This window comes from Octopus bimaculoides, chromosome 5 (assembly GCF_001194135.2).
Source record: "Octopus bimaculoides isolate UCB-OBI-ISO-001 chromosome 5, ASM119413v2, whole genome shotgun sequence".
NCBI classification, from domain to species: Eukaryota; Metazoa; Mollusca; class Cephalopoda; order Octopoda; family Octopodidae; genus Octopus; species Octopus bimaculoides.
Window position 1 is genome coordinate 27,235,826 of NC_068985.1, and position 11,464 is coordinate 27,247,289.

General features: G+C 35.0%; 1 protein-coding gene across 1 annotated transcript in view; it reads right to left on the bottom strand.

Moving 5' to 3' along the window:
• LOC106873196 (dual specificity tyrosine-phosphorylation-regulated kinase 1A) overlaps positions 1–10,752 on the bottom strand; it is a 95,704-nt gene extending 84,952 nt beyond the window's left edge. Inside the window, exon 1 of the mRNA XM_052968029.1 lies at positions 9,612–10,752. Coding sequence (XP_052823989.1) covers positions 9,612–9,726 — 115 coding nt within the window. The 5' untranslated portion in view covers positions 9,727–10,752. The remainder of the gene's footprint in view (positions 1–9,611) is intronic.
• Positions 10,753–11,464: the final 712 nt, after the last annotated feature.

Here is an 11,464-nt window from a genome sequence, read left to right on the forward strand (position 1 = left end):
GTAATGTATTGGAGAGTGAGCTTTTGTTAGTCAGATAAATCATTTTCTGAATTTCAAGAGGAAGACTGGTTGTTTTGGATGCAGATTGGGTAATGTTATAATATATGTGAGGCTGCTTAGTATTTGAGGAATTTCTGATTGTGTGTAAATTATATGGCTGTAGCATATTTAATACATATCTATAGTGATTATGTGTTGATGCTGTTAAAAAATTCTGATGCCTTCATTCACGGAACTAGAGTATGTCCTTTATGTTAAGAAGTAATGGCAAATAGTCGTTAATGTACAGAAAGAAAAGTATCAAATTGAATCTTAGGCAAAAACAGAAGTGAGAGAGTGAGAAAGCTCTTTACAATGGTCCAGTCTTAGAGGAAACTACTGAACCAAAGGAGAGAGACAGTTGTAACTCCTAAGTGGTCAACTCAACTCAGAGGCTCTCATGTTGGACATAATATAAGCACAATACTACTTTTATTGAAGTTCTAAAAGGTATATGATGTAATAGAGCAAATTTCTGGCAGAACTGGTTACACAGAAACAACATTGGTAGTCACTGAGAGAAAGGAAATGGTTATTATGATTGTTTCTTAGACATATGAGGTATTGGAAGTTAGCATGATAAAACAATAGTTGATAAAGCCAAAGAGGTTGCTTTTTTGGGAGTGGATCAACTGTTTAGAATTTTAATAAATTGAGAAGGATAGGAAATAGACTTTCAGTCCACTTTTTGAGGATAATGGTGAGGAAAGTCAAAAGTATTCATCTTGTTGGGTTTGTAGATTAGTAGAGAAGAATGTTGGAAGAGTTTTGTAGCATGTATGCAGTGTAAAGCTGAAACTAAAATGAGTAATGACTTTGTCAGTGAGAGTCAACCTAGTTGAGAAGTGGTTGATAGGAATCTACAAAGTTAGTCAAGACTGTGATAGTAAAGGAGCAGAACACCCAGTAGTAAAACAGGAGATGAGAGGGATTGCAAGCTGTGAAATAGTGAAAGTATATTTTGCTTTCCAAATGGTCATCTTGCAAGAGTTGTGGTGGTCTTCTTATCATAAACAATGTTTTTCATTTGTACAGTACAGTTGCAAGTGAGCTACTAAGGGGTTTTGGAGTTGTAAGCTTTGGTGGAGTGAAGAATGCAGAATGACGAACCTTGCAGGGTGGTGAATGTAACTAAATTGTCTTAGATTTAGATTTAGCAGAGGTAAGACATTCATTGTACTGTCTCACTATTCCCTGTTCAAATCATGAGGTTTTATTCCTCCAAAAACAATAAAACAGTCATATTTGGGGAAGTAAGTGTTGTAGAGAAGATGCAGGTTCTGGCAACCCAAATTAGCAACAATTTGGATTCCACTATTTCTTCCTGTCATATCATTTCACTCACTTTTTTTTTTCACCATTTCATGCCATGCAACACATTGGTCTGGCCTCATTCACCATGTCCAATGTTTTCTTTAGTTCAACCCTCATCGAATTCTAAGAGAAAATGCATACAATTCAGAGAGTATTGAGTGTGTAAATGTTATTTATTTTAAAGCTAGTTTAAGACTACAACAGAACATTTACCAATAAAGTGATTCACTATTGAGAGTCAAGTTAAATTTAGGGTAAATTTTGAGTTGATTGTACAGTGTGTGTGTGTGTGTGTGTGTGTGAGTGTGGAGAGAGAAGAACTGACCCCTGTACTTAACTAGTACTTAGTTGATCTTAGAAAGATGCAAGGCAAGATTGACATTAGCAGGGTTTGAACCCAGAATGCAAAGAGTTTGAACAATTACCATAGTGCATTTGTGCGAGACTTTAGTGATTTTGTCGATCAATTGCTCAATGTTTCTATAAAAAATGCATTGTAACAACTCTTATTTTTTATCAATTATTTCTAAAATCAGTGGAGCTAACAATTAATAGCCATTGCTAATTAATGGATAATGCAGAATATACATTCAAAACATGTTATGTTTGACAGTATTTCACCAGGATGTTAAATAAGTACACCACCAATGTTTATATGAGGCCAGCATAAATTCAATTTAATATTTCTTCTACAACATTGGTCAAGTGGCTCAGCTAATGGTCATAACATCATGAGTTCAAATCCTGGACCAGACGGTGTACTGTGTCCCTGGATAAAGCAGTTTATTTTCCATGATGCTTCAGTCTATTCAGCTGTAACGAGAATTGGCTGCATGCTAGTTCAGTCCTCTTTCTCTCCAGCTGTCACAAACTAGATGTTGTGCTGGGTCACTGGTGAGAGACCCTAGAGGGCATCAATGTTTGCTTGTGATACATTAAGCCCCTTAAACACTTAGTGATAGCATGATACATGTTTCCAAATAGCATGTGGTTACAAGGGATTGCTGGCTATTAATACGACAGCAGCGAAACTTCAATCTTGTGCAAGGCTAATTTAAGAATAAATGAATAAAATAAATAAATGTAGAAAATAACTTATATAACAAAAATATGCAAAATCAGAATGAGGTTTTGAAGAATCCTTTTGAAAATTTTTTTCTTTTCCAAATCTCACATTTCACTTTTAGATATCTTTTTATTCCTGTATATTATCCTAATATAAATAAGGTAACAAGTCTTTCTATTTGAAAAGAAAGAAAACAAAAAACAAAAACATAGTAGACAATATTTAAAAAAACAACAACCATTAAGTCCTAACAATAAGACCATACATAACCAGTTGTGAATAAACTAAAGACAAAAAGTAACTTACAGCAAGGGAAGTAACTCTCAATAGAGTGTGTGTGCGTGTGTGGCCAAGTGGTTAAGAAATTTGTTTCACTATCATGATGGATAGTCCAGGTTCAATACCATGGCATAGCCACATAAGAGGCCTTTGGTAAGTGTCTATTACCAAAACCTTGTAAGCTAGGTTCTGAGTTCAAATTCTGTCGAGGTTGACTTTACCTTTCGTCCTTTCGGGGTTGATAAATTAAGTACCAGTTGCATACTGGGGTCAATGTGATCAACCAGCCCCCCCCCCATTTCAGGCCTTGTACCTATAATAGAAAGGATTATTAAGGCATTGAGCTGGCAGAATTGTTTAACATGCCAGGCAAAATGCTTAGTAGCATTTCGCTCGTCTTTATGTTCTGAGTTCAGATTGCACTGAGGTCAACTTTGCCTTTCGTCCTTTTGGGGTTAATAAAATAAGCATCAGTTGATCACTGGAGTCAACGTAATCAATTGATCCCTTCTTCTAAAATTTCGGGCCTTCTGCTTACAGCAGAAAGGATTACTATTATTATAGTTATGTAACTTCACATTGTGTTGTCCAGTACCATACCAAAGTGCTCTTGTTAACCCTTAGTAGTGAATAAAGAAAACATTATTATTATTAGCTGATAAGTTTGACATCTCTACTAGTCACACATAGCAAATAAACTAACATATAGAAGAAGAAAGAGAAATCAGCCATTCTTTTGTTTGACGATATACCAATAGCACCATATACAACAGAGCTAAGAATATGTAATACAATTAATGATCTTAAGAGATATGAGATTTATTATACAGGTTAAGAAAAATCACAAAAAATTATTCCAAATTAAACTCACATTGTACACGGTTAACATTTTTTTTTTCAGTAATAATTATTATTTTTATGGTGATACAGATGAACAAATTGAAACACAGTTTCATATCACTTCATTTGACACTTGTCCAGCTGTGGCAAGCACTGAATGCTTCGTCAGCTAGAAATAACAGTCAAATTACCTTCAAATAATACTCTACTGTCTAGGTAAAAGAAGACATGATCATCATTGTTGGCATACCTCCAACCATAGGTCTGTTGCACAAGGGCTGACCTAGGGCTAAACAACAACAAAGTGTGTGATCTCTTTTCAGTTCTCATTTGGCACTATTTTACTTTACTGACAGCAATGGTGACCTTTGGTTAGGTAATCAACACTGCAACTCTTATTCCTGATGTTAGGTGTCATTGTCTACCTATCTCTTGAAGAGAGAGTGAAAATCAATCTAGTGTGTCCTTCCTCAAACCTTCGAATAGATTCAAAGAAAGATAAATAGAGATGTATTTGAAGGGAAGAGAGAAGAGCTTCATGTTATAAGATGTATCAAAAAGTAGCAGTTACAACTGTGCCTGTTTGTCTTGGATTCATCACAGTTCAGGACAAAATATGATGTAATTATTATGTTAAGTTTTGTTTTGCAGTAATATTTTAACTGCTAGTTTCACATTGAAAAATAAAGGGATGCAACTTGAATTTCACCTATTCTCAGTCAGACCCTACAGGAAGTTTGTTCAGCTGAATAAGAAGTAACTGAAATATTAGAAATTGGTATTTCATTAATATCTCATTGAAGTTAAAGTAGATAAAGTGCATACCAAAGCTATATTATATTTCAAAATTCTCACTTTGAAAACTTGGCAGAATTTGACTACTTCTATAATATTGTCTTGTTTTCACCTTAAGTCAACACTCACACTACATGGATTATTGCTCTTCCACCACAATAAGGAGAACTCGAAATAAAGAAACGTTGGCCATTTGATGCATCAATCATTTAGGTTCATCACAGTAAATCTACTTTCCACAAATCACTGCAACAAGTCCAATGAGAATTCACTGGATTTTCCATTTAACCACAAACGAGAACAAATACCTTCTTTATATGATAGTATGGAGTAAACTATACTCCTGCCATTGACAAACTATCTCTGTGTGAAGGGAATTTTGTTTTCGGTATGTTTGAGAAAGAAGGAGTGGGTATGACTGATGCAGTTGATCTTAATATTGAAGAACTGGAGAGCAGAAACTTATGAAAAAGAAACAGTTTCATAAAGTGATTATGTTTAGTGTGAGTTTTAAGGTGAAAAATAATAAAAGTGGGAAGAAGAAGTGAGATGGGTATAACAAGATGGTTTGAAAAGAGAGGCACAATATGGCTAGTGTATTCTGAAAATTTGAGTGTTTAGAGTATATATTATAGAAATATTCACAAGGTGAAAAGGGAATAGTGATGTTCAGCATGTGAGTGAAGCGGTTACATAGATAACTTTCTTTTAAAAATCAATTTAGGATGTCAGTGCATGGAGGTTATATTCCATCAGAAATGTAAACCCTATTATGGAATATTGTTTGAACAGTGTTTCATAATGGGGTTGTGTTTAGGCATTACAAAATCAACAGTTGCTGGGAGATGATATTTATATTTGTCCTAGAGACATGGCTTTGTATTGTAATGTATTAACAATATTGATAATATGAGGCTTTTAGAAAAAAAATATTTGTGTAGATGGCAAGTTCTAGCAAGTGTATATCATTGTCATTAAGATGCAGTACAATCTTAACGTTTACTAAGTGTTGTTAAATGTTTTAGTTGAGAAAATAATAACATATCTAAAATTCTCAGCAGCATAAAAGTAACATTAAAGAAAATCAACAAGAAGAAGCCACCACAAGAAACAGATAACAATACAGAATACTAAATGGTCATATATATATATGTATATGTGTGTGTTTATTTCATAATTTATGTATTAAAGGCCAATATAAAATTGAATGAGATTTTGTTTCTGAAAGCACTTGTCCTTTGTAAACTTAGAAACGTCATAGTTAAATTATTTTAGAAATTGGATCATATAACACTTATTTAGTAATAGTTTGGATTGGTATAAAATCGAAATGTGAGTTAGGGTCACTTCCTGCATAACTAAAGCAAGACATTGAAGAGTCAGTGCTCAACTCTGGATATATAACAGACCAGTGATAACTCTCTCCCTCCTATGTAGGATGTGTGAATATAACAGATACTATTTTCCAAATGATCTAGTAATCCTTCCTGACACTAAGGTGAATTAAGGCAGTATAGACTAAAGTGCTTGGTTTAAAAATACAACAAAACTAATGCATCAAATCTGATTGTACCCAATGAGCAAGTAGTTCAATATCCAGTTGATCTAAAGTTACTTCAGCAACTTTAGATATAATAACAATAGGATTGCTACATAATCTAGCAACAGATATTATTGAGTTACTTATGTAAAAAAAATAGAGTTAACTTGATAAAATAACTTCTAGTAATGGGTACCAGAAAATTCAGGCACCTAAAATGTGACCTAGTGTATTTCAAGTCACTTTTTTTTTCAATGGTTAGAATACTTAAGATATGATAATAAATAACTAACACACATCGTATGTTCTTTGAAATTTACTGCCAGTTGATTTAAGTTTTGATCAGGAGTTGGAGTATTCCAGCCACGCTTTAAATGTTATGTCCCACCCACTACTAGTAGAAGCAATATATTATGTAATCAATTCCTTTTCCTACTGTTCATTTTAGTATGTTTTATGTTGGTGTTCCTGACCAAGATATAAATAAATCTATTGTCCCAGAACATTAGAGAGCTTGCAAATGAAGTTAACTGAAACAGTTAATTTCAAAAGGTGAATCAGAAGAAATTTTCCCAGGTCCTATAAAGATGAAAGATTTTTTTCCTTTGGTTTTACATGATTTAATCTAGAGAAAGGACAGCACTAATAACCCTTTTCAGGGTCTCTGAGAATAGCGGGAGGAAGTTATGCTCAAGTGGCTGGGCCTGAATGCTTGCAACAGAGGGCTAGGTTTTGGTTTGGATTAAGTCTGACACTTAAAAATCGAAATAATTAGGGGAAGTTATGATCATCAAAATTCTTGAAGATTAGAAATAAACTCTTGACCAGATTCTGTATAGAGTGAGCGGGGTTATGAATAGATGGAGGAGAAGCAAGTGGACTTAAGATGGGATAAAATACAGAAAGTTAGGAAAATTAAAGACAGCGGAAGAAAAAGTAATAGACAAAATGAAACCAAACCAAGTAAGAAAATAAGAAAAATTAAAATGAAACTTTTATTAGTTACTAAGTCTAAGAACAAGTATTCCATAATTTATTTCTGGTTCTACACACACACATCTTTGCAATATTGCTTATGTCATAAATATGCGCCTGTGGGCCACTGAGTGTGTCATAAGCAAACCCATCTATGAGATATTGCTCATGACATTAACATAGACACATCACAATACTATTTGTGTCACATAACCCATCCAGTCTGTGATATAATGTTCAACACAATGTACAGAATATTGGCAAGTGTCACATGACGGAATTTAGAAGCACAAGAGTTGTTTTAATATAGATACAAGAAATGAACAAAGGAAGATGACAGTAAAATAAATGGAAAACAGCAAAAAAAAACAAAAAACAAAAAAAACAACTCCCCTCCACTTCCCTGTGTCTAAAACTGAGAATGTAATTAAGTTCAAAAACACGTAATTTCTGAGTCAAGATTCGACAAAAACAAAAGTCAAAAGATATTTCATCAGACACATAAAGATTAGATAACTCTGGCTAGGAATTTCTGACAAGCTCACAAACTATACACACCATTCATTCATTGCCGTTTTTCTTGGTTGGTTATGCTTGATTAGCCAGCTATTGTCATATAGTTTAATATAAATAATCATAGCACTTCTAATTACATAGGTATAGAATCTTAAGAAGTCCGCAACGCTAAATTGTAAAACTTTAATTGCCGTCTCTATTTTGAGTTGAGGAGAGTGACAAATACAAAAGAATGTAAACACAAATTCTGGATTTAATATATAGATACACACACACACAACATCTCCCATCATCTCTCTCTCTCTCTCTCACATACGCACGCACACAAAACATACATAATCATATTGAAGGATGCCGTCTGATCATCAAATATTTCACTTCTTTATTAAAAAGCCTTTTTCACAAAAGAATTACTAACAAGACTGGCAACAATCTACAAATTTAAAACAAAGAAAGTATAATTAATTTTTATTTTTGTGATGCTTTTGACCAATTTATATATACTATTCGAAACAGACGAAATACCGAAGGATAATTATCATACATTACTTCCTCATGTGTGCATACACATACATACATACGAACGTTGTTTAGTTTTAGCCATCACAGCCAAGGACCTGTTGGAACAACATATATATTTGTTTATGTGTAGTGTTTATAATGAATATATAGAAATATATGAAAAATGTAAAGTTCTCCGGTAATTTTCTTTTATGTAAATAAATGTTTATGTTAATTTAAAAATTTGCCAGCAAAATCTTATAAAATAACAATGTTCTAAAAGATGTCCATGTTATATGTTATATATGAAAATAAAAAAATTTATATATGTGAATACGAGAGTGAAAAAGCGCATTTAAAAGAAAAATATCTGAAACATTCAAATAATTTTTGAAGTCTTCCCAAAAACTCAATTTAATAATAGAACTCAAAATAATAATAAAATGAAAAATAAAAACTAAAATTAGAAATGAAAACTATATATATATCTATATCTATATAAATAATCAAATATTCTTATCCTTATTTGAAAATAAAATTCCAAAATCATTCTAGCCGAGTTTGAAAGCAAAATAAGACGGAGAAGATAATCGTATGCGAATTGGTCGCTAACCAGTGCTGTTACCAAGCCGCTCTAAATTGGGTGTGTCTAACGGCGCGCCGATCAGATTGATATTCATAAAATATAGAGTAGTAGCCAGTCACGAGTGGATTAATAAGGGAGACTTTGATTGCAAGTTAGCTGTAGACGTGGGTTTTTTTTTTAATCTGCATCAATCCAAAGATGATTTCCTTATTTTCATAATATTATATATACATACATAAGCATATACGTGTTTAGTAAGTGTTATATGTATACACTAAATCGGAAGACGGTGCAGTCGAACATATAAATATATAAAGAAAGGATTAGCAGCAACAGGACCACAAGGCGGCGGATCAATAAACAAAGATGCTAAGCGGAGCACACTGTCCAGCAGTCATCGGGAAACTAATACAAGACCGCGCATAAGAGGGACTCACACTTGTAGATAAGGTCACAACCAAAAGAAGCGGACGTTATCTGAACATACATCACCAGTACACGCAGAGATCGAACAATTAACACCGTCCAGTCTCAGAAACATCATCGTAGCAACGAGACAAGGAGCGAGAAAAAAATAGAAACCAGCACAGCACAAGTGGCTATTAATTTCGCACGTGGTTGCAAACAACCAGATACACAGTAAGGAAAAAAGAAAAAAAAGAGGAATTGAATAATCATGACAGCTAGTTCGAATAACATAAGCAGAATGAGAGAGAGAGAGAGAGAGAGAGAGAGAGTGTGTGTGTGTGTCTGTTTGTCACCACACTAAGGTAAAAGCTATCAGTTTCAAAAATGAGAACAACAATATCAAATTATGTAGACAAGTTAAGCACAGGGGAGAAACCAGAGTAAAAGCAGGAAGTATTAACGTTCAAGCCCTAGGTAAGAGTGTCAGCAATGCTATCGAGAACTGAAACAGAGTTGTACACTGTTGTTAACTCACTGTCGCATTAAGATAACAACATTTATTTTAAATACAAGGTTACATTGTAAGAATGGGGTCATAATTGATATAAAATCGACCGTAGTATCTTACTGCTATTTGTTACAGGCGGCGTTCCGGAACAGAGATAAGTTTAGGGCACAAATTACACAGGTTTCTGTAATAAACACAACAACAACAACAATAATAGTTAATAATAAATGAAGAGAGTACATACGCTTCAACCTGATCGTCTGCAGATGAGCCATCTGCTCATGTTGTAGCCAGAGCGCCTGGTTTGCTATAAAAGATTTTTCACTCATCAATGAATTAGGTGTAGTCATCTCCAACATGATTAATTCTGTAATCCTTTGAATTCAGTATGCAGAAGGCCATACCTTAGAAAAAAGTATGCTGGCGTAAGCCTACTTCACATCTGACAGGTGAAACTGCCAAGTTTTGCAAAGAGTAGATGAGAATGAGAGAGAGAGAGAGATAGGGAAAGAGAGAGAGAGAGATGGAGAAAGAGAGGGAGTCAGCATCCAAGCTATAGCGAAATACTTTTCTTCTTCATCGGTGCTGCTGCAGAGAAGAGAAACAATAGCAATGATAAGGAAGTAGAGAGATGGGAGAAACTACTAAACACAGTTTTACACGGCAATCAGCAACCAAATGTCCAGAGACGAACATTTTCCTGCAAAACATACGGTCGATCATTCGATTTCGTTGATTTGCGAAGGTGGTCGATTTAGAATATAGTCAACGTATAAAGATAGACTATAGGTGATGTAAATGGAAGTTTAAACACAACGAAAAACACGCACAGATAGATGCAAAAGTGTTGTGAAAAAGGGCACTTGTCTGTTGATTGTAATGAAACAAATACTTGATTAAATGTCTTTTTCTCTGTGTACGTTATGTATGTATGTGTGTATATATATAAACACGACATGAAAAGACGGGAAAGTTGTCTAGTGTCCAGTCTAGTTGTTCTGTGGTATATCTAAGAGTCAATCCAACGAGAACACCACCAGCTGTTAAAGAGAGCCCAGTAGAGTGTGGTAGAAAGTACAGTATATAGACAGGCCGAACAGACAGTTAGGATCAAGACACAGCGCTCAACATACCATACAGATGGTTTGAGAGAGAGAGAGCTTACAAAAATAAATAAATACAAAATCCAGCTAGAAAACGAATGTCTGCTTGCCTATGATGCAGGCAAGCTAGAAACTGACAGACAGCCGTGCAGGCGCACACATACACAAACACATCAGCCCGCGCGCGCGGACATACACGCACGCACGCACCGCACACACGTACTCGCACTCTTCTCAGTCACGCAGTCCATAATTGGTCCACATTCCCAACAACCAACTACAATTATTTATACTCAGCCAATCGCAGAGCTGCTTTTATCGACGTTTCGCATCCGACTGTTATCTGTCTATATGGTATGCCGTGAACAAGAAGTTATTTTAGGTCAACAGTTCTGCTGGTACTATGGGAAGCAGCACTGGCCTAGTGTTAGCGTTAGTGAATGCGCACAGACACAGCTGACTTTTTAACTTTAACCACAAGCAAGTTGGCTGGTTGGTTGGTCGGTCGGTTGGTTAGTTAAACCAGAGCCACCCTTCGCTTGGCTCCCCTCCGCTCCATCATGTAAGCGCGTCGCAGACTGCTACTAGCAGCAGCAACAACAAAACCATCACCATCATGATGCTCGCCACCACTCTACAGTTTTAGTTATTTGCAAAGGCGATTTCTCTCTCCTATATACCTGCGAGATCAGCTGCAAGATATATAGTAACTAGAGCTGCCGCTATCTAGAAAGAAACATCAGATCTTAAGCATGCACATTTGCACACATTAAAACAAATACATTACGCCACGAACACACACAAACAACAAACCTTTTAGTATTGCAGTCAGTATCTCCATCAGCTGAGCAGTATCTGAAATCATTTCTCTAAAACAGTTTGATGTGTTCTATGTAGCGTGCACGCATATAGTGTATGAGGAAAAACACTAAATATTTCTAAATTAATTTCAATTACACACACACACACACACACACACACACACACACACACA